At 41.3% G+C, this 19,751-nt stretch overlaps 1 protein-coding gene across 1 annotated transcript in view; it reads left to right on the top strand.

Moving 5' to 3' along the window:
• APOO (apolipoprotein O) overlaps positions 1-14,382 on the top strand; it is a 32,070-nt gene extending 17,688 nt beyond the window's left edge. The window contains exons 9-10 of the mRNA XM_009869284.1: positions 10,730-10,825; positions 14,055-14,382. Of these exons, the coding sequence (XP_009867586.1) occupies positions 10,730-10,798 (69 nt within the window). The 3' untranslated portion in view covers positions 10,799-10,825; positions 14,055-14,382. The remainder of the gene's footprint in view (positions 1-10,729; positions 10,826-14,054) is intronic.
• Positions 14,383-19,751: the final 5,369 nt, after the last annotated feature.

Below are 19,751 nucleotides of genomic sequence, written 5' to 3'. Positions count from 1 at the left end.
ACCTTTTTGGTTTTTTCCTTTGAATGTTCATGATCATTTGCTCTAGCAAATGTCGTTTGCTGCGCTATTAAACGTTACTATCTCGTCGTAAACTCAGCAATTTATGGGGATACGCAGTTCTCAGGGATTTAGCCATAGATAGCTAGCTGTGTGGTTTAATATTCACAGCCCTATTTTAGGAAATTTTGGTTTAGTCATTTCTCATCCAGAAAATTGCTGGTAAAAATTGAGTGTCTGAATCTGCTTTGAACTGGACATTCTGGTGAGGTACCAAGCGCAGTCATTGCTCAGTCTGCTTTCTAAATTTCCAGTTGTTAAGCACTGAACGAGGGGTCAGACTAACATTTACATACATGATGTTTTTTTAAATTGTGTTTTCAGCTGGAATAACTTTCATCTTTATTTTCTGTTCTACAAGGCACTTCTGGGTTTTTTGGCCTGGCATTACTGTTCAGTGTTATGCTAAGCAGACTGGTGCCTTGCCTTAGAAATGCCTGCATCTGGGGACAGAGCAAATACTGACACAATTGTAGAATAGTTTCAGCTGGAAGAGACCTAGAAGACCATCGAGTCCAGCCTTTGTCCCAGTCCTATCAACCTACTAAACAATTCCCCCCAATGCAACATCCACCCATCTCTTAAACACCTCCAGGGATGGTGACTCAACCACCTTCCTGGGCAGCCTGTTCCAATGGCTGACAACCCTTTCAGTAAAGAAATTCTTCCTAACATCCAACCTGAACCTCCCCTAGTGCAATTTAAATCCATTTCCCCTTGTCCTATCACTCTCCACTAGGGAGAATAGACTAACCCCCACCTCTCTACAACCTCCCTTCAGGTACCTGTAGAGAGCAATGAGGTCTTCCCTCAATCTGCTCTTCTCCAGGCTAAACAGCCCCAGATCCCTCAGCCTTTCCTCATAAGTCTTATGTTCTAAGCCCTTTACCAGTTTGGTAGCCCACCTCTGTACCCTCTCCAGCACCATAATGTCCCTCTTGTAGTGAGGGGCCCAAAACTGGACACAGAGTTTGACAAGCGCTGAAGTTTCTTTAAAACAGCATTTTTGAATCAACATTGCTAATATAACTAAGTGAATGCCCACATGCTTATTTTGAGTTTTAGAATGGAGCAACTTTCCTTATTTCCCCTATAGACCATCAGTGATACTGTAGGATTTCCTTGCATACGTCATCAGAGAAGGGAAGCCTTTTATTCCAGCACTCCTGTGGTCCATGTTTATGCAAATTTTGAGGCATGTGTACCTTGAGTTACTTTGAACCTTGTATCTCAGCAAGTGTCTTCTTCTATAGGTGACTTACAGTTGTCAAAGTAGTTGTGCTACATTTAAGTCATATTATTGAGTGTACATGAATGAATTTATCCTTGGTTTTGAGTTAATGTCTGTATTGCTATCTCACTATTTGCTCATATGTTTGTATGTGTTAAAGCAGTGTATGTTACAGATTTATATTATATGTTGTTATAGTATATATAATGTATATTGTGTTTTTGTATAAAACTACAGAATGGTTGAGGCTGGAAGGGAAGGGACTTCTGGAGGTTATCTGGGTCAACCCCCTGCTCAAGCGGGGCCAGTCAGAGTCTGTCATCCAAGACTTTGTTCAGATGGCTTTTGAATGTCTCCAAGGATGGAGACCCCACAAATTGCCTGGACAAACTGTGCCAGGGCACAGTTGCTCTCACAGTAAAAATGTGTTTCCTGATGTTGAGAGTCTCTTGTGTTTCAGTCTGTGCCCACTACCTGGTTCTGTCACTGGGCACCACTGAAAGAGCTTGACTCTGTCCTCTTTGCAGCCTCCCTTCAGGTATTTACGTACATTAAGATCCTCCTGAGCCTTCTCCAGGCTGAGCAGTCCCAGCTCTCTCAGCCTCTCCTCAAAGGAGAGGGGCTCCAGTCCCTTCATCATCTTTGTAGACCTTTGCTGGAGCCTATCCAGTATGTCTGTGTCTCTCTCATACAAGGAAACCCAGAACTGGACATAATACTTAAACTTTGTCTTCAAAGTTGGGCACAAATAATGCGCAACTGTAATGACTTGTAAGGTTTTAATTTTGTGTATCTGCAATTGATTGCTTTTACAAATTGCTAGATGGTATGACTGCATAGTAATGTCCAACAGAGCAGTACACAGTGACATCATTATGTTAGAGCAAATATTCGTAAATACTCCTCCCTAAAAAAACTGGAAATAAAATTGTGTTTTGCTGCTTCAAATGCATTTTGCAGTCCACAAAATGCTACCAAGTTTCAAAATAAGTGCAGTGTGATTGATTAATGGTACTAGTTGAAGATTAGCACCGACTTATGAAGAAATGGCAACTTGTTTTAATGAATCATTATGTTACATAATTTCCTGATCATAATTTAGAAACTGCTTGAATCTTCTGGACTTTAGTATCTTAATGATGTCTTTGCTTTTTATCTACTAGGCGTTTCTATTACCTCGCAGGAGCAAGCTGTATTTATAGCTGTACCATTCTGATACAGATAAGCAAATTGACTTCTAGGGAATATATGTAGATGACTCAGTTGATGAAATACGTGCCAGGGAGAGCCTGTAAGGTTTTTAAGGAATTTTTTTTAACTGCTACTTAAAGAAATAAAGTTCAGGTGTGTAACATAAAGCTTATGTGGTTTTAGATTCACTTCTAAGCTCACTGCAGCTTTTAATTCATGATTTCTAAGCAATTGTGCTTGTTCTTTTGATACAAACTGCTGTAGCTGCAGACTGCTTCTTATCTCTTATTTCAGTTGTTTCAAGTAGCCAGCCAGAAGGTGATTTGAAAACAACTTTGAATCAACAGTAAGTCCTGGCCTTTGGCTGTGGAACTCCTGATGGAGCCCCAGCTCACAACTGGTAGCAGTTCATGATAGGGTGACAATGATGTGTAGCTTCTGTGTTGTAAACCGGAAGTCTTGTCTGACCAGAGCGTGGTATTTTCAACCCAGAGGCCTAAGCCATGAGGGGAATAGCTGCTGAAAGAGAGGTGTTTAGGAGAGGCAGTTGCACTTGAATGGACTACAGGTCTGGGACCAAGTTCCCTAGAGAGGTCTGGGTGTGGGACTAGTTCCAAACAAGCCAAGCTGGAGGAATGCTCACTTGTCCTTTTGGTTGCTGAGTCTTGGGAGAGTGGAGACTTGCATCAGTGAATACTTCTCCTGTACTGGGTATGCACTTGTGTAGTTCTTTGAATAAACAAAGGCCTATACCTTTCCTAAAACCTAGCAAAAAAAAAAATCTCAAAAAAAATGGGCAACATTAAAATATTTCAGAAAGACAAACTGACAGCATCAGGAAAAATTAGCTGAGCTTTTTATTTTATTGTGTCCCAGACTTTCAAAAGGAAGCATGTGGTTGTTATTGGAAGGCAAAAACTTTTGAAGCTTTCATCTTATTATAAGGCTTATTCAAGCACTTGCTACCTCAGCAGAAAAACAAACCACATGCAGAATTGCAGAGACCACTAAGTAAACACACGCTTCTTTCACTTCCTCCTTGCAGAATCTTGAAATCACACCCCTTGGTTGCCAAAATACATTATTTACACAAAGGGGTGAAATGCCATTGAATGCTTTTCTCCTAAAGTTCATCTCATTGTTCAGATATTGTTAGTGTTACCTTTTGACATTTAGGTGAGATACTTAAGTCCTGTAACTCATGTGAAGAAGGCCTGCACACTTGATGAGATTGCCTGTGTTTCAGTTGTTCAGTGATCTCAGTCACAGAATTGCCTAGATTGGAAAAGATCTTTCAGATGATTGAGTCCAGTTGTTAACTTAACACTGACAAGTCCTCAACTAAATCATATCCCTAAGCACTAGGTCTACACGATTCATATAACTCCAGGGATGGGGACTCCACCACTGCCCTGGGGAAACCAATTCCAATGCCTGATAGCCCTTTCTGTGAAGAAATTCTTCCTAATACCCAATCTAAACTTCCCTTGGTGCAACTTGAGGACGTTTCCTCTTGTCCTGTCACTTGTTACTTGGTTGAACAGACCAAGCCTCACCTCACTACAACCTCCTTTAAGTAGAGAGTGGTAAGGTCTCCCCTCAGCCTCCCCTTTTCTCCCCGGTTCCTTCAGCAGCTCTTCATAAGACTTGTGCTCTAGACCCTTCACCAGCTTTGTTGCCCTTTTCTGGGCCCACACCAGCACCTCAACGTCCTTCTCTTAGCGAGGGGCCCAGAACTGCACTCAGTACTTGAGATGCAGCCTCACCAGTGCCGAGTACAGGGGGACAATTCCTTCCCTGGTCCTACTGGCCACACTATTCCTGATACAAGCCCGGATGCCATTGGCCTTGGCCACCTGACCTCCTGCCACTGGAGCATAGTCTTATTGTTTCTTTGTCCTCCGAGGTTGTTAACGAGAGCATGTTGTCTCCCCAGTGTCTAGAGAAGCTAGCCAGCAGTTGTAAAAAGTCACATGCTGCCGAAGTCACTAGAATGTGAACTGAAAAGTATGTCTCATGGAAGAAGTCTGCTCTGAAATGTCCTTTGGTCTGCTCTGGTGAGGCGGTCTAAAATACATAGTTGACAATTTTGGGACATATGGGTGGATTTGGTTTTTTGGTTGTTTTGGTTTAATTGTTTGAGTGTTGGGGTTTTTTTAATGTAGTGTTGCAATGTTCTATCAGGATGTAATCAGTCACAGTTAATAATTAAAACCTCTACCTGTTTTTGTACAGGTAAACACTGGTATATCCCTGACATGAGATACGAGGGGTGAAATCTACCCTAGAAAAGCTTTTTCAGTCTGTTTCTACTGCTGTGTGGTTATACTAGTGCAAAAAAGTACTTTTTGTTCATACAGGTGATTAGATCCACCAAATCACAATCAACTTTTCCAGCAAAAGAATTTCTGCTTAAGTTGTGTATTTATTGGAGCTTTTAGTGATACAGAAGAGTCACAGAAGAAAAGAAATACTTCCAACTATCATGCACTAAAATTGGCAAAGCATTGTCGCATAGATTCTGGGACTTCTGTCTTAATTTGACAGCCCTGTGAAAGAACCGGGTTGGTTTGTGTATTTATTTCTTATTGCCATATTTTCAAAAGGTTTCAGCTAGATTCCTTAACTGTTGAAGGCAGATGTGAAGGTTATTCTTGTTGTTACAGCAGATGTAACCCATTTTGCAAAACCACACCAGAGCAAAAGACTTTTTTTTTGTTTTTGTCATATTCACTCAAACATTTTCCTGTTGCTACACAGAGGATTCTTGCAAACAGTCAAGAAGTATATGGGTGGCTCTTCTTGGCTTGCGTTAGTTTGTTATGTTGTTCTTTATTTATTTGATAGTCCTAGGTGCCACAGCTGTGAATAGCTTCATGTTTGTGCAGCAGTATGTCATCAAAATAGATGTGGTATGTTCATCTTCTAAAGGTTTTCTGAAACAAAAACCTGTGCCAGATTGAGGTCATAGCAACTGAAATTGAAATTCTGCCAGGAAAGATGAATTCCAGGACCTTCTGCTGCTATGTGTCAAAACACTGTGGCTGGAGCCCCTCCGTGCAGAAAGTTGGTCTGGTAGGGTTTGGAATATGCCATTCCCAGTGTGGTAGCCTGGAGCTGGCTTCTTGAAGGAGCCAGCCCTTCAGACTGAAAGGCCGCTGCTAAAACTACACAGGAAACCTAAGTAAAAGTCAGTGTTCATGATTTTTCCCAAAAGAATGAAACATTTTCTTCATAAGGGACAGCAGGAGTAGTTATAGTAGTTATTTAGCTTCTGGATACTTTTATCTCCATATAAAGTGGACAGCTTTTCTACTTCTTCCCTCAGGTAGAGGGATGGTAGGAGAACTCTAACCATCTCGTTGGGAGGCCAGGTATATTTTAAGGGGTTTATCTTCTGAAAATCTTTTGCTTACTTGAATGATCTTTACTTCAAAGAATTAATTCCACAAAAATCAGTGGAATTAGTGTTAACATTTATGTTACCATATTTTAAGTCATTGAGGCAACGATAGCAAAATGGCAGATGCGTACCCCAGACCTTGTTTATATTAAACCTAGTGTGCAAAATTTGTAGCAAATCATACCAACTTATGCCTTTATGCAGTCTTTTAGAATGATGTGTCTGAAACCCTTTTAAGTAGCCTTAGGCGACATCAAACTTTCGTTACTGAGGTTTTGCAATTATGAAGCCAAATACCCTGCATTGCCTTCAGCTAGTCTTTGGGACTAACTGGTCCCTCTGCTGTGTCCCAAAATTTCATAGTTGGTGCAAACTCAAATTGTTCTACATTTCTTTTCTTCTACACTTTTTGCCTTGAAATGCCCACAAAAGTGTTGAACTAGCTGAACTGTTATTAAGTCAGTGAATTGCAGCTTTTTTTTTTTTTTTGCTTCCCCCCTTCCCCCCCCAGCAACCTCTGTTTAATACTGGCTGAGTTTTATCAACTTTATTCCCTGTCGTTTGGTCAGAGGGATGGACAAACCTAGCAGCTTGAGGGTTTTGTGCAACGGCATAAACTGAAAGACTGTGTTTTTTCTGTACATTTGATTATAACTTATTTACGGAAAACTGCTTCAAGATCAGTATTACGATGCCACAGTTCAATAAATACTGCTTGTAGTTGTCTAACAGGCCCTGTTTGACAGTCTACTCATTTGATGTTTATTTTCACAATACACGGCCTTTTTGCCCTTGCTCTTCTGCCTCTGGTTTCGATACTTCCATAATTTGTGCTGTTGTATTGTGCTGCAGGGCTGTGAGCTCTCATACTTGGGTGACTTCATCTTCGAGTGACAAGGGCATGTGTTATGGCAGCAAGTCACTTAAACCCGGGTTTTGTTCCAGCCAGTGAGCTAAAATGCACTGAAACATGTAGAAAAACAATTTTCTTCAGTAAGTTCTTGCTTCGTCTTGTCTTCATACCACTCAGAGACCTTTGCTGTAATTTCAGCTATAGTAGATTCTTGCTCTTCCCCCAGCACTCAGTTGTGTACACTGAAGTGGCTGAAATGTGAAAAAACAGCACAGCACTGGAGTTCTAAAAACACCCTCTTTTTCAGGTCTTGTTCTTTTCTTCATGTATGTGTTCTTTCCCACCTTGCTCTGGTCAGTAATAAGATCTTACAGAAAACTTATGTTGGTTTTTTTGATTGGTTTTCTTTTTTCCCGTGTCATTTAATTGTTTAAACAGCTGAAGAGATAGAGAGAAACTCTTGTGGCTTCTTGTTTGGTTTTCATTCCTGCCTGGCCTGTTGATAGATACCACCTATGCCGTACCAATACTGAGATACAATATAATTTTGACCTATATATATATTACAAATAAAAATACATAAATATTAAAAATTTATTTCTGTGGCTGTGTTTGGTTATTTTATTAAGGGCTAGCTGATGACACAGCGCTCACAAGTGCAGCAACTCTCAGCTTTGGGTGCTGGTTTCCTGCGCTTGCTCAGAATGAGGATCAAGGAAATTACGGACCTGACCTTTCCTCACCTGAAAGCTGTGGTGGAAGTTGTCGTGTCAGTGTGGTGACTGGGGAGCTTTACCATCAGCATCATAGATTATGACTGTAGCAAACCTTGAATTGTGTTTTAAGAGAGAAGATTTTAATTCACTCGTATTTTGAGCATCCTTTACAAATAAGCAGCTAAGAGAGCTGCTTTCTAGAGCAAGTGCTTGCAAGACTTGTCTTCAGTAGCTTCTCAACAGACAAGAAAGGCAAGTTTGGTCTTCTGAACTGAAAGATAAACATCAACTTCTGACGGAAAATAATGTTCCCTGTCATATGCTCTCCTTTTTATTGTTTAGCAGTAAGAATAACAACAGAGTAAAAGTGTTAAGAATTATTACTGCTTTTGGATTGGATCCTTCATCTGGGCACTGGTGGATTTGAACATGTTAAAGGAGGGAAAGACAAAATCTACTCCACAAAAAGTTGGGCTTTTTGAGGGTAACGTAGAGTAACATTTTAAAAAAGTGCTTTGTATTTCTGAGAAAGTTAAGTTCAAGCTCGATTAAAGATAAAAGAAGTTATTGATTGACTGTGGGAAGATGAATAAGGTACATCAGTGATGTTCTCTTTATGCTAAGCAGTGCGTTGCAAACAAAAAAGGACAGAAGAAGATTTTTAATCTGTGAACCCAAGTTAGTCTTTGTTTTTCTTTTGCAGCTGGTGATTTTGTTTTGGTGGTTTTTTTCTGGTGGCCAGACTCTACCTTTCAAGAATTTTCCATGAGTATAAGGAGGATGTGTATCTACCTTTGGAACTGTAATTTCAAAGGGTAGGTGCTGGTGTAACAGGGCCTGGCCATCTGCAAGACTTTTACAAAGGTAGCAACAGAAACTACTTCTGCACCTGCCTGGGCTGTAATGTGAGAAAAAAGCCACCACACATTTGGGTTTTTTTGACATTAGGCTAGGTTGCTTTGAGGAATTTTTCTCAGTATGGAAGGAAAATTTTCAGAGAAGTTGTTGTGGCTTTTTTGAGTTTGTTGTTTAAAATGTAGATCTCGGTGTATCTCTGCGTATCTCTTATCAGTTACCTTTTGGTTGAAACTGTCAGAAGCATAAGAATGCAAAATATTTCCCCTTCAGCTGTGGGATAGAGCTCTGATGCATGAACTTCTCTGGCCACCCAGCTATATTCTGGAATGGTTGTGTTGAGCCAGAAAGATGGTCTTGAATATCTGCCTGCTTCTAATTATGAGAGGGCATCGTGGCACAGAGGAGGTCTGTCTTCTGGGTCATTGATCTAAATGCATTTTTTGCTTCTGCTCTGGTTTGGGTGTGACTAGGGGACTTCAACATGTTGTTGTAAAATTAGGTGTGTTTATTTCCCTGTGCCAGCTCCAAGGATGTCCTTTTCTGGCTGCCTCATACTATGGCTTGATCAGTCTCACTCAGGCTCACTATTTATTTACATACGCAGATGGAGTTAAAATACTTCTAAATTACTAGTTCAGCAAATGAATTTCTGTGAGGAATGCCAGTTTAGCAGTGGATTGGCTTGAATCACTCTGGCTTAATGTTTCTAGTGAAAGAAAGCCCTGCAATGAGATCTACTGAACCCACAGAAACAAAGGAACTGAGCAAGACCCCTGTTTTCCTGTATATATGAGTGTGTTCCTCTGGGTTTTCTTCCTCTTTTCATGACAAAAAAAAAAACCAGCAAAACTTACCTAGGTGGTATTTGCTTTTTACAAGTTAAAACAAGCAAGTGGAAAAACACAGAACTCTCTGTGAATAACTTATTTTTAGTTCATTTATTCAGGATTGAGTAATCCCTGAAATGAGGCATCATGAGTCAGATTATTCATTATAAATTGTAGTAAAATGTTGTAATTTACAAGTTCCTGTACAGGAAAATCACGGAGCAGATCATAATTTTGAAATGGGATAGGGTTTGTGGGTGTGATTTCATCTACTATGAAATATCCAGGGTAGTGATCAAAAAACAATAGATTTTTGAAAGAAAGAAATACCTTTTAAAGGTCTTGCTAGGCATATTTTGAATAAAAAAAGTCAACAATTATTTTTACAATTGAAACTTGATGGATTGAGGCTGTATCTCCAGTGTGGTATTTTCAGGGTTTTGTAGACCGAGTGCCTTATTGTTTAATTTGTGCTGGGACATAAATCTGACCTGTTTATGTTTTCCTGTCTCTTCTGCCTTCTTTTTGTTGCATTTTCCATCACATTTAAGAATATTTTAGATTAAAAGAAAATTACTTTTAATTTCCATGTGTGGAATTTAAGAATACTTGAACCTGATCATTTCATTCAACCCCTTGTTCAGAGCAGAGACGGCTTCTAAGTCGGGTTTGGTGCCTCCGGCCCCGTGCAGTCGAGTGCCGAGTATTTCCAAGGATGGAACTTCAAAAAGTTCTCTGCAAAACCCATTCCAGTGCTTGATCAGTGGTGTGGGGCATTCATACCCCACACACACCGCCTTAGATCTCAACGAAATTTGCGGTGGCTCCTGTGTCCTTTGCTCCTTGTCCTTTTGGTGTGAACCTCTGAGAAGAGCCCAGGTCTTCCAAAGACATAAATGCCCATTAAGGAGCTGTGGGCAGCAGTTAGCTTCTCCCTTTGTCTGGTCTTCTCCAGGCTGAACAGACCCACATGTCTCAGCCTGCCCTTGTATGTCATGTGCTTCAGTCCCCAGCCATGTGTGTGGCTCTTCAAGTATTGTGTTGTTTTTTTTTTATTATTGATATCTATTTAAAACTATAATCAAATGCCTGTTTGTTACTTGGCAAATAGCTAGACCAGACGCTCTAACAAGCCTCTCTTTGTTCTTCCATTTCTGTCATTTATTTCAGGGAAAGTGTGAAAACACTCTCTCAAAGGATATGTGCTAAAAGAGACCTATTGTATAAATCCACACAGAATTCAGAGAATGTAAAATAGTGACTACTCGGTGGGAATTCATCCTCTGTTGCTCGTATGGGCAAAATGAGTCAATTAAAGCATTTCTGTTGAATTGCTTGTTCTTTCAAATCCTTTAATTGCTCAGCTAACTACAGGAAGACTGAAATCTAGAAACCGATGGGAGAAGATCCTGTTTGAGGATATTGTACTGAATTAGTCTTATCAACTGCTTGATTTTGCAAGAAGGTTTTGTTTCAGCTTTTGAAGAAGGTTTCTGTTCTGGCAAAAATGGTAATCACAAATTGCCTCAAGGCAAGAACATTAATCACGAATTGCTTCAATTGAAATTCTGTGCATATTTTTTCCTCCTCAAGGGTGATGCAAATGGTAACAAGCCCCTGGAAATCCATGCTGCTTCAAAGGAAGAACGAGCCCAGAAGTAGAACACCAGATCTCTTGGCATCAAACAGGTAAAGGATAGAGAGTGATATTGAGTATGTGGCTACAGCAGCGAAATAACCTGGAAAAGCTGAACACTTAAAAGCTTGACTTGTAGTTATCTTCATATTGATGAAGAAAGAGGGTCAGATAGGTAGCGATTTTATTTTTCTTAACATTTGTCAAGAATACGCATGCTCCTTAATGCTATTTAAGTTAACTAATCTAAATTCTTCATCTTTAGAGCACAGCAAGTAAATATATGTCTTCTCCAATGGTTCTGTGTTAATTTAGCAGGGCCTAGTTAATATCTTGTTAGGGATTTTGGATGGTTGGTTGGTTTGAGTTTTTTTTTTTCTTTTTTCCTTCCCATTTCTTGCTTCCATACCAAAAACCTCTTTGCCGGTGCAAAGGTGTGAAGGAGGGGAAAGAAACCTCTTCCCTGATGATATGTCTTTCTCAAGATTTGTCAGTGCCGGGGTATAGTGTTCTCTCATGGCCTGTAACAGTTCACTGTGTGCCTCACCTTTCATGTTGATCCATGTCCCTAAGGAGACGTGTTTCACCAATTGGGAATGAGTGATGGAGGAAATGGAGGTGGCATTTCCCAGTTCTCTGAGCCAGAAACTCGAGATTCCAGTTCTGTTTCTGACATGGCCACTGGGCTGCTTTCTAAACTTAAGGAGTCCTGTGGTTACAGTTTCTAGAAAAGCAGAACAAAAACACTCTCTCAGCTTTTTTAAGGTGGTTCAGTTTCATAGGACAAAAACTGCTTTGTATTTGAGGCTTATCATTACTAATGATAATGTAATTGGGCTTCATTTAGTACAAAATATCAGCTAATGTCTGCTCTGTTATCAGTTGATAAGGGATGTCTTTTCTGCAGGTTTGCTAGTTGCTTATCTTTGCCCCATATGATTTTCACATTATGTTACTTATTTTTCATCAGCAGGTCATCCTACCGTTCTAGGGACTCCTCATTATATTTGTATGCAGTGTTCCATTTAGCAGAGAAATCCTGTTTTTTCTCTAACTGCCAACTGTGTAAATAGAGTCTGGATTAAGAAAATTGCACTCAGTTTTTCTTCAGTGCGTCATCACCAGTCGCAAATGTTTGCAGATGTGATGAAATGCACACATGTGCTGAGCAACAGTGTTCCAGTGTTTCTAAAATCATGAACACGCTACTTTATGCTGACAACATGAATGACTGGAAGGAAAAGATTTATGTGTGGTACATGTCTGTCTCTACGAGCATGAGTAGAGCTTTTAAGGCTCTCAGTAGAATTTCTGAACTTCGATTTTAGCTGCCTTGAGAAACTGCCTTTCTCCAATTCTTATTTTCTGGATTTTTGTTTTGGCCTTCAATGCTTTTTGGGTATTTTATATTCACAGGCTGCTTCGTAGCAAGGATGTCAGGATTCAAATCTTAGCGCAACTCCAAGTTTCACCTCCACAATAAAAGCAAAGTTTAAAAGCAAAACTAGTTTCTAATGTTGTGTTTCCCTGAATATATCTTTAATTGCTATGGCTAATTGTCACAAAGGCAAAAAGGCATGTTAACTGGCTGATTTACCGAGAACATTGTTTTTTTCCTTCAGACATATGGATATAAAGTCTTAAAGAATATGCATTTTCCAATTATTTTATAAAATAGCTATGTAAAAAAAAATAGGAAGAACAGTTTTATTTTGAGTAAAGATACCCAGGAGAACCAGGAGGAAGAAAAGCTTCTCTAAAATTCACTGAAGTATTGGGCTTATTGTGGACAAGGACAGAGCTTACTAAATGCTAAAAAGTCAGGAAAATAGAACTTTTGTTTATGTGCATGGAACACTCAACCAATATCAGGGTTCATCACAAGTGGAAACCTGTAAATAGCTTTTATTTTCTTTTAGCATTTCTTACTATGTGCATATAATTTCTAGTAGGTCATTATTCAGTTTTTGAAATGCTAATGCTTTTTGCTTAAGGCAATTGTTTGGGTTTTGGGGGAGGAGTTGGTGTGGAAGGAGAGGAACGAAAGCTGTTAGGAAGGCTTAGGCTAAAGTTGTTTTCCAGACTCTTTGTCCAGAGGATTTTAATCATAAAAATATATTTTGAAAAAAACCTCACTAACCACAGCTGCTGCCTTGGATAGTTGTGGTGGTGCTTCAAGTACCTGGCTGTTGCTGGTTTTGAAATCTGCTTGCTTTACTGCATATTCTTTCTGGAGGAGTTAAGTAAATGGAACGACCTACTATTTGACCTAGAGCAACCAGATGGTGGAAGTTGAATTCAGTATCAGTTTTCAGCTGTTCTGTGGGGGTGGCAATTCGTTACTTCTGCTTGAAATCAAAGCCAGTTATTTTACTTCATGCTCGAGTCCAGATGTGTTGTTGGATTTGAGTGATCCCAAAGGTTGGAGAAGGCCGCTGTGATCTTTCGAAAGACAAATTTGTTTATTCTGAATGAGATCAGTCCTGAAAGTCTTGCTGTATTTTCAACTGTTGGCAGTATTACTTAAATAAATGCAGTCTCATTTTCCTCATAGAGATTAGCCACAGCGTGTGTGTCTGAATTGCGAATGGTCAGACAAGGACAAAAATCACTTTGGGTTGGAGACAGTAACGTACTTCTCCATTCCAAAACCCAGCAGCATTGTACCTCCTTTATTATAGTATGTTTGTCACTGATAATTACATGCAAACTGCAGCGCAAACCACATCCCATGGTGGGAGAAGCTTTATATTGTCCAGCTGTTATGGAGAAGAGTTACACGGAAGTGGCATGGCTTTGTGTTTTTCTATAAAGACAGCATATCTCATTTTCACTGTCTTCGGGTTCTGTATTTATGTAATTCCATTTCTTTGAGTTAAATTACCCTAGCTTTCCAGCAGAGTGAGCGTGATTAGGAAAAAATGCGTTTGGTGGGAATTTAAAAGTATTCTTATTGAGAAGACTGGTTTATTACACAAGATTTCGGTTGGTGTTTTGTTGCTGTGTTCTTTCTCTTTTTTTAGTTCAGCTATAGGAATCAAGTTCTCCGGAGCAGACTTAATCGTCAGTGCTCTAATGTCAGTAGTATGAAGAGTTAAATATTTTTACTAGAAGTAAATTAGTATTGAGACTATTCCTCAGAGAGTTTTTCATCAACTTGCCAAATCAAAGGAAAAATGTTTTAATTGCACTTTGACAGTGGAAAGAGAAGGTCTATGATATTTAATTCTGCTTTCTCCCTCCTTCCTCCTCACCCTTCTTCTCTGTCTCCTTTGGTTATAGGTGAATAAAAACCATAGATATGAGCAACAGTTTCCCAAGAAAAAGAGGAAAACCATCTGAATCCATTTTGATTTTGAATGTGACTAATCTGCCTTCTGCCTCAGGAAAAACTGATGGTGTGCTGCTTGGGCTTCCGGTGTGGAGCCTGTGGAAGGACACTACGCACTTTGGGTCACTCTTAAGACCTTGTCCTCAGTTCTGCAGTGGGACTCAAGTTTGCCCGTGCTTGTCCCATTGCAGGATCAGCACTGCAAGTAGCAAGTCTCAAAATTCCTCGGTCTCTTGTTGTTATTATTTATATATAAAATAAAATTCCGGTCACACAAAATGGTCCTATTTTTTCGCCCTCCTCCTGTCTTCTTTAAACCCGTATGTGTATCTGACGTTTGCACTATCTACAAAGAGTTCTTGAGATGCTGCTGACAATGCCTGTATTTTTTTGAGTGAGGAAAAACTTAAAGTAGCATGATGTTTTGGCTAACATTAGCTAATAGAATTACCACCGAGAACAATTACAATGACTCTTGTGTTTTGTCTGAGTTCTCCCCCTCCTTTTCTATACAAATCTTCTGCCTCATCAGTGCCAGCGGGAGGTATATAATGAAGCATCTGTGAGTTCCTGTCTAGTAGATGGATGGGAATGGAGCTGTTAATGTTTGTTCTTGTCTTTGCTTGAATGCACAGCTCAGTGGGAACCAGAACATGAGGATGGTGGGAACCAGTTATAGAATAACTTGGCTGTTTCCTTATTCCTAGCCAAGGGAGGGGAGGAAGAAGGGAAGCGAAGGGAAATACAAAGGGATTTCCAGCGTTTTGCAGTCTTCACACAATAAATCCCTTTCATTGTTGGTTGCCATTTCCATGAGTCTCTCCTTTGGGGCATGATGCTTCACACGTTACTGTAATCCGAGTAGCTCAGAGCATTTAACGCTGTGTTGGTGAGTCTTAAATGTTCCTAAACTAATCAGCAAATACGAGGAAGGGGGGAAGGATAGAATTACATGTGTGCTAGTATGATATATTAACTTTCTAAAAAGAACTGGGAAGAAGGTACAAAGTAAATCAAATTCAAGATGCTTTTCAACATTTTTGTTATTACTTGGCAAGGTATTCCAGCTGAGCCTATTCCACAGACTTTTAGAGAAAAACAAACAGATCTTGGCAATGAGAATACCTGTCTGTGTGGGCATTATAAAACAGGCCAAGTGTTTTTTGATACTGGCGTAAGGCATGTGTTTGCCTCAGGCAGAAAAACAGCGTCTCCCAACATATTCAGTGCGTGTTTTTATGATTGTTTTAGGCTGGTAAAGACGGATGTTGATTTAGAAAAAAGGAGCAGAGTTCTTCTGTGGGATTTGGGAGTGTGTGTGTTTTTGTTCTTTATGTTAAATTCGCCAACATAGTCCAAACAGGCTTGGGAGGATCAAAGTAGTGTTTTTGTCAATAGTGGAAAGACAACTTGGGAAGTATCAGTCATAGCTGTAACTGCTGTGTTGCACCACTCTTGCAACAGGAGCACAGACTGGTTTCTTCCCTCACGGTTAGTCCTTCAGTTAAGCATTCTTGTATTATTACCATTGAGTTATATGAGAATACAGCTTTAGAGTCCTGTATTTTTTTTCAGTAATATTTGGCACATGCCACATTGGCATTTAAGAACACGATTACTTGGTAATTCAGGTATTTTCACTCCTAGACTCCACCAAGATGTGCTTTCCTCATTCTTTTTGATGCAGTTGCTAGCTGTTCTGTTTCTTTTTACTGCCTCTGAGAGCAAAGTGAAATTCTTCATGTCCAGTCTGTTTCCTTAGCTAATCCTCATTCAAACACAACAGCTTTTAAGCTTTATTAGTTTACATAGGTATGTGTGTGCATGTTCAAAAAATCCTGGGTTAAGTAAGTATCACTTACTTTAAATGCTTTTTACTGGATTGCTCTTCATACTGTGTATTTACACTGCTGCTTAAAAACACCCCAAAGGAGAGACATGAAAACAGAATGTTTTTATCTAGCAGGAAATGACTGCCTTCAAGCACCTGCATACACACATGACGAGGAGATGGTTCCAAAATGCGAGCGAGATAGCCTTAACTGAAATCCTTTCCTTAAGTCTTCTGGTTTTTGCAAATACAGGAAATAAAAAGTTTCATGCTGGTAAGAATGCAAGAGATTGTAAACATTAAATTTACTTGGCACACGCTCTCCTAACAAGGAATAGGAGAGCAATTCAACTGCTGTTCAGATATGTAGGTAGAGATATAGATATAGATATAGATATACACACACGCATGTGCACATACACAGATGCGTGGAACTAATTAGTGCGTGCCTGTGTTATCTTTTGCTAGACATTGCCTGTGGGTATGACAGCATAAGCTAAAAACAGTATATTCCCCACCCAGGTTTCACATTGACAGTTTGATCATCCTTCCACTCGAAGACTGGAGCCTGGGCAACTGAGGAAATCGCGTTCTCCTCTCGGCGCCCTTGGCCATGATGGCTGTTAGCCCCTGTGTTGGGGCCAGGTTGCAGCACTCTGTCTTAAAAACACATCTTTAATCTCTGCATTGTAGAACTGGGGACCGTCAGTTTGGCCGGTGCAGCCCTCAGTGCTCAGCATTAGCTCTCTGAGTAAAGCGGACAGCGTAGCCTCTCCTTTTGCTAGAAAGAACATTACCAACCTGGAACAATCCTGTTAGCCCAGGTAAATATGCACCATCTTGCAGCCTTGAATGAAAACATGGTATTTTGCCACAAGTGTTCATTGCAAAAATCTCAGTAGGACTCGGTGCTCTAAGTGACAAAGGGCCCAGACACAGACTTGGTAGCAGAGGTTGTGACTGAAGTGTTTTGGAGCATTCTTCATTGCATCCACCACCTTTGGGGAGAGCTGGAACTGCAGTGCAATAAAGACCAAGATTGATATGGAGGGAATCATGTTCTAGACCTATGGAAAAGAAAGCCCTGGGAGTTGAAGGGGCTTGCTACTGCCGTGTTCATTAGCTCTGGCAGAACAACCTCAATGTGAGCCCATTTCCTTCAGAGCAAATGTGAGCTCCTGCTGCTTTTTCCTTCCTTTTTTTTTTTTTTTAATTTTGTAAAGGTTATTTTTGTACCTTCCCATAAATCTCAAGCACCTTGTAAAGCCAGTTTTATCATAATAAACTGCTATTGACAAAGAATATTTGTCCCTTGAGGCATGCTGAGGAGGCCTGCACAGCTTCCCTCTGGACCTTCCTGGACGTGGCATCTCAAAGGACGGTCAGCTGTTGCACCTGGATGGCCTGGCAGCTGGCTGGGTCAGCGGCACCACGGAGTGTTTTTGACAGGTACAAAAGCTTCTTGTTTGCAAGGAAAACCTTTGATAACAATATCTTGACTACAAAGCAGAAGTTATTTTAGCAGAAAAGAGGTGTTTCTAATTATGTAACAACCACCTGCCTTCTTAAGTTTGGGCTGTTAGCTGATTCTGTTAATTTTTTGACTGTGGATGGTTCTTAAATTGACTGGAGCTGTCAGCTCTCTCGAGGTCTTTCTGGAAGCAACATTGGCATATTGATGCAATTGTATGGCTTTCGCCTGTTTTATGACGGTGGAGCTCATGGTTTCCACCAGAATGCTGCTCTCATGTGCGTGTTTTCAAGCTGGTGCTACTGGTAGCCACCGTGTTGATGTTGAAAGCTGGAGAAATCCAAGGTGGGCTCAGGAAGTCTTGCAGCTGGTTACCAAACTTCTTCCTCTGTGAACATACGACTTGAGAACTTGGTTTGATAGAGACTAAAGCTATAGGATGTGCTTTACGTGTGGTGTGAGCATCCAGATGTTTCTCAGCAATCCTAACCTGAAGTTCGTAAGACAGGACCATGAAATACAGAGGGGGTCATGTGCTTTTTGGCAGAGGGGGCAGATGCTGGGTTAGGAAGGCTGTTGCTGCTGTCCTTTACCGCCTGGGTTTATCAGAGCTACCCGAGGGGAGTGGCGGGCAGCCCTGCCACCGCTGGGCCGATGAGTGCTGGAGGGCAAAGTGTGAGCACCTCTTGCTTCTGAGCATGTGTTTTAACGTAGCAATGAGTTCAGCAACCCACATGTTTGGATGAATCTCGAAAGAAGAACCTAACTTCTTCCTTCTTTGGCCATGATGGTGTGAAGGCCACAGGACTGTACCACCTCCCGTACTGAAATCTTTCAAAATCTGGTATTCTGGTCCCACTGCCTCAGTCTTCCAAGTCTGAACCTGAAGTACCTTCACTCGACTCCAGGGCGCAGCACCCGTGCCTTTGAAGAAGTCATCTGTTCCTTTGAAAGGAAAATGAGCCACGGCCGGGAGCGCCGAGCTGCCTGCGAGCCTGTTGTGTCCCTGCTCGGCAGAGAGCCGGGCCCTGGGGTGGAGGAGGAAGGACGGACGCCCGGAGCAGAGGTGTGCGGTGATGCTCCCTCCCTGCTTTACCTCAGGGACATCGTAGGAAACCTCTTGTTTTCCCAGCGATGGGGGGGACGCAGGAGCATGAAGCCAAAAGAGTCTTTGTGGCTGTGTGCACGCACCGGTTAAGGGTGGTGGGCAGGCAGCTGTGGGGGCAGCCCTCACCACCTCAGGTTTAGCCCCTTTACTTACTTCTTTTTTTCTGATGTTGTTTAAAATCGTGTACAGAAACATGCAGAGTTAGTGTATCAATTCACGGTGAAAGAAAAAGAATTCTTCCCTTCCCCCCATCCCCTGCCCTAGATTAGGTTCACCAATGCCCTCTCTGTAAATTTAGCAAGATTCAGACTCACTTCCTTTTGTAAGGAGACCTGAAAGAGCCATTTCCTGATTTGTACAGCGCTCTTGTATGTGTCCACTAAGTGCTCGTTCACGCCGTGAATCATAAAGGTAACCTCCGTTCAAAGCAGGCACTGATACTTTGGGGTTGTACCGAAAAAAAGAAAGAGTTTTGTTATTCAGCACAGCATGCTGAAGTCATCTTTGTATTTGTTGAGGAGCCGAACCAGTGGGGTTTATGATTCTTCTGTCTTAAAAGCATTGTTTACAAACTGCCCAAACTGAAACGGGCTGGTAAAAGCACCCAAGCCAGCCCGAAGGAATATGTTTACTGTTGTGTCCCAGGCTTGACACATTTTCCATATCCTGCCAGAGATGAGGAATGGCATCAGGAGCTGTGAGTGAGTCAACCCTGGCCCCCGGTCCGGTGCCAGACATGGTGCTCACGCAGCAGCCTCGCTGGCAAGCCCGGGCTGGCTCGCCGCTCGGCGCAACTCGTAGCATGCTAAGCCCAGCGAAGATGCTGCAGGAAACTCTGCTGCTACCAGCAGCGAAGGACTTCTTTTCCTGCTTGTGGTTCGGTGGGAGGTCAGTGAGGCACAGCCTGTCGTGTTTATCCCTCCTGCGGCCGCCTCCAGGTTCAGCTGGCAATAAAAAAGATGAGCTGTTACTGGCTGATGGAAGAAGGAAACGTGCATCGGCTCAACTCTCCCTCACCTCTGCCAAAAAATAGCACGAGCCAATTCATACATAATATTGGATTCCTCTGCCATTTAGCAGCTTTTGCGCAGCATTCAACTGTACAAGGACATGTCCCTGGGGCCAAGCAACCTTTGGCTGTACTTTTGCATTGACAGATCAGTACAATCTATCCTTGTATGAGGGAGCAAAATACACAGATGCTAAAATCAGCAACAGTGTTTCGACCGAGAAGAAAA

Source organism: Apaloderma vittatum, unplaced genomic scaffold (genome assembly GCF_000703405.1).
Source record: "Apaloderma vittatum isolate BGI_N311 unplaced genomic scaffold, ASM70340v1 scaffold20025, whole genome shotgun sequence".
Lineage (NCBI taxonomy): Eukaryota > Metazoa > Chordata > Aves > Trogoniformes > Trogonidae > Apaloderma > Apaloderma vittatum.
The sequence above is the reverse complement of the archived record's forward strand: the minus strand, read 5'-3'. Positions and strand labels throughout refer to the sequence as shown.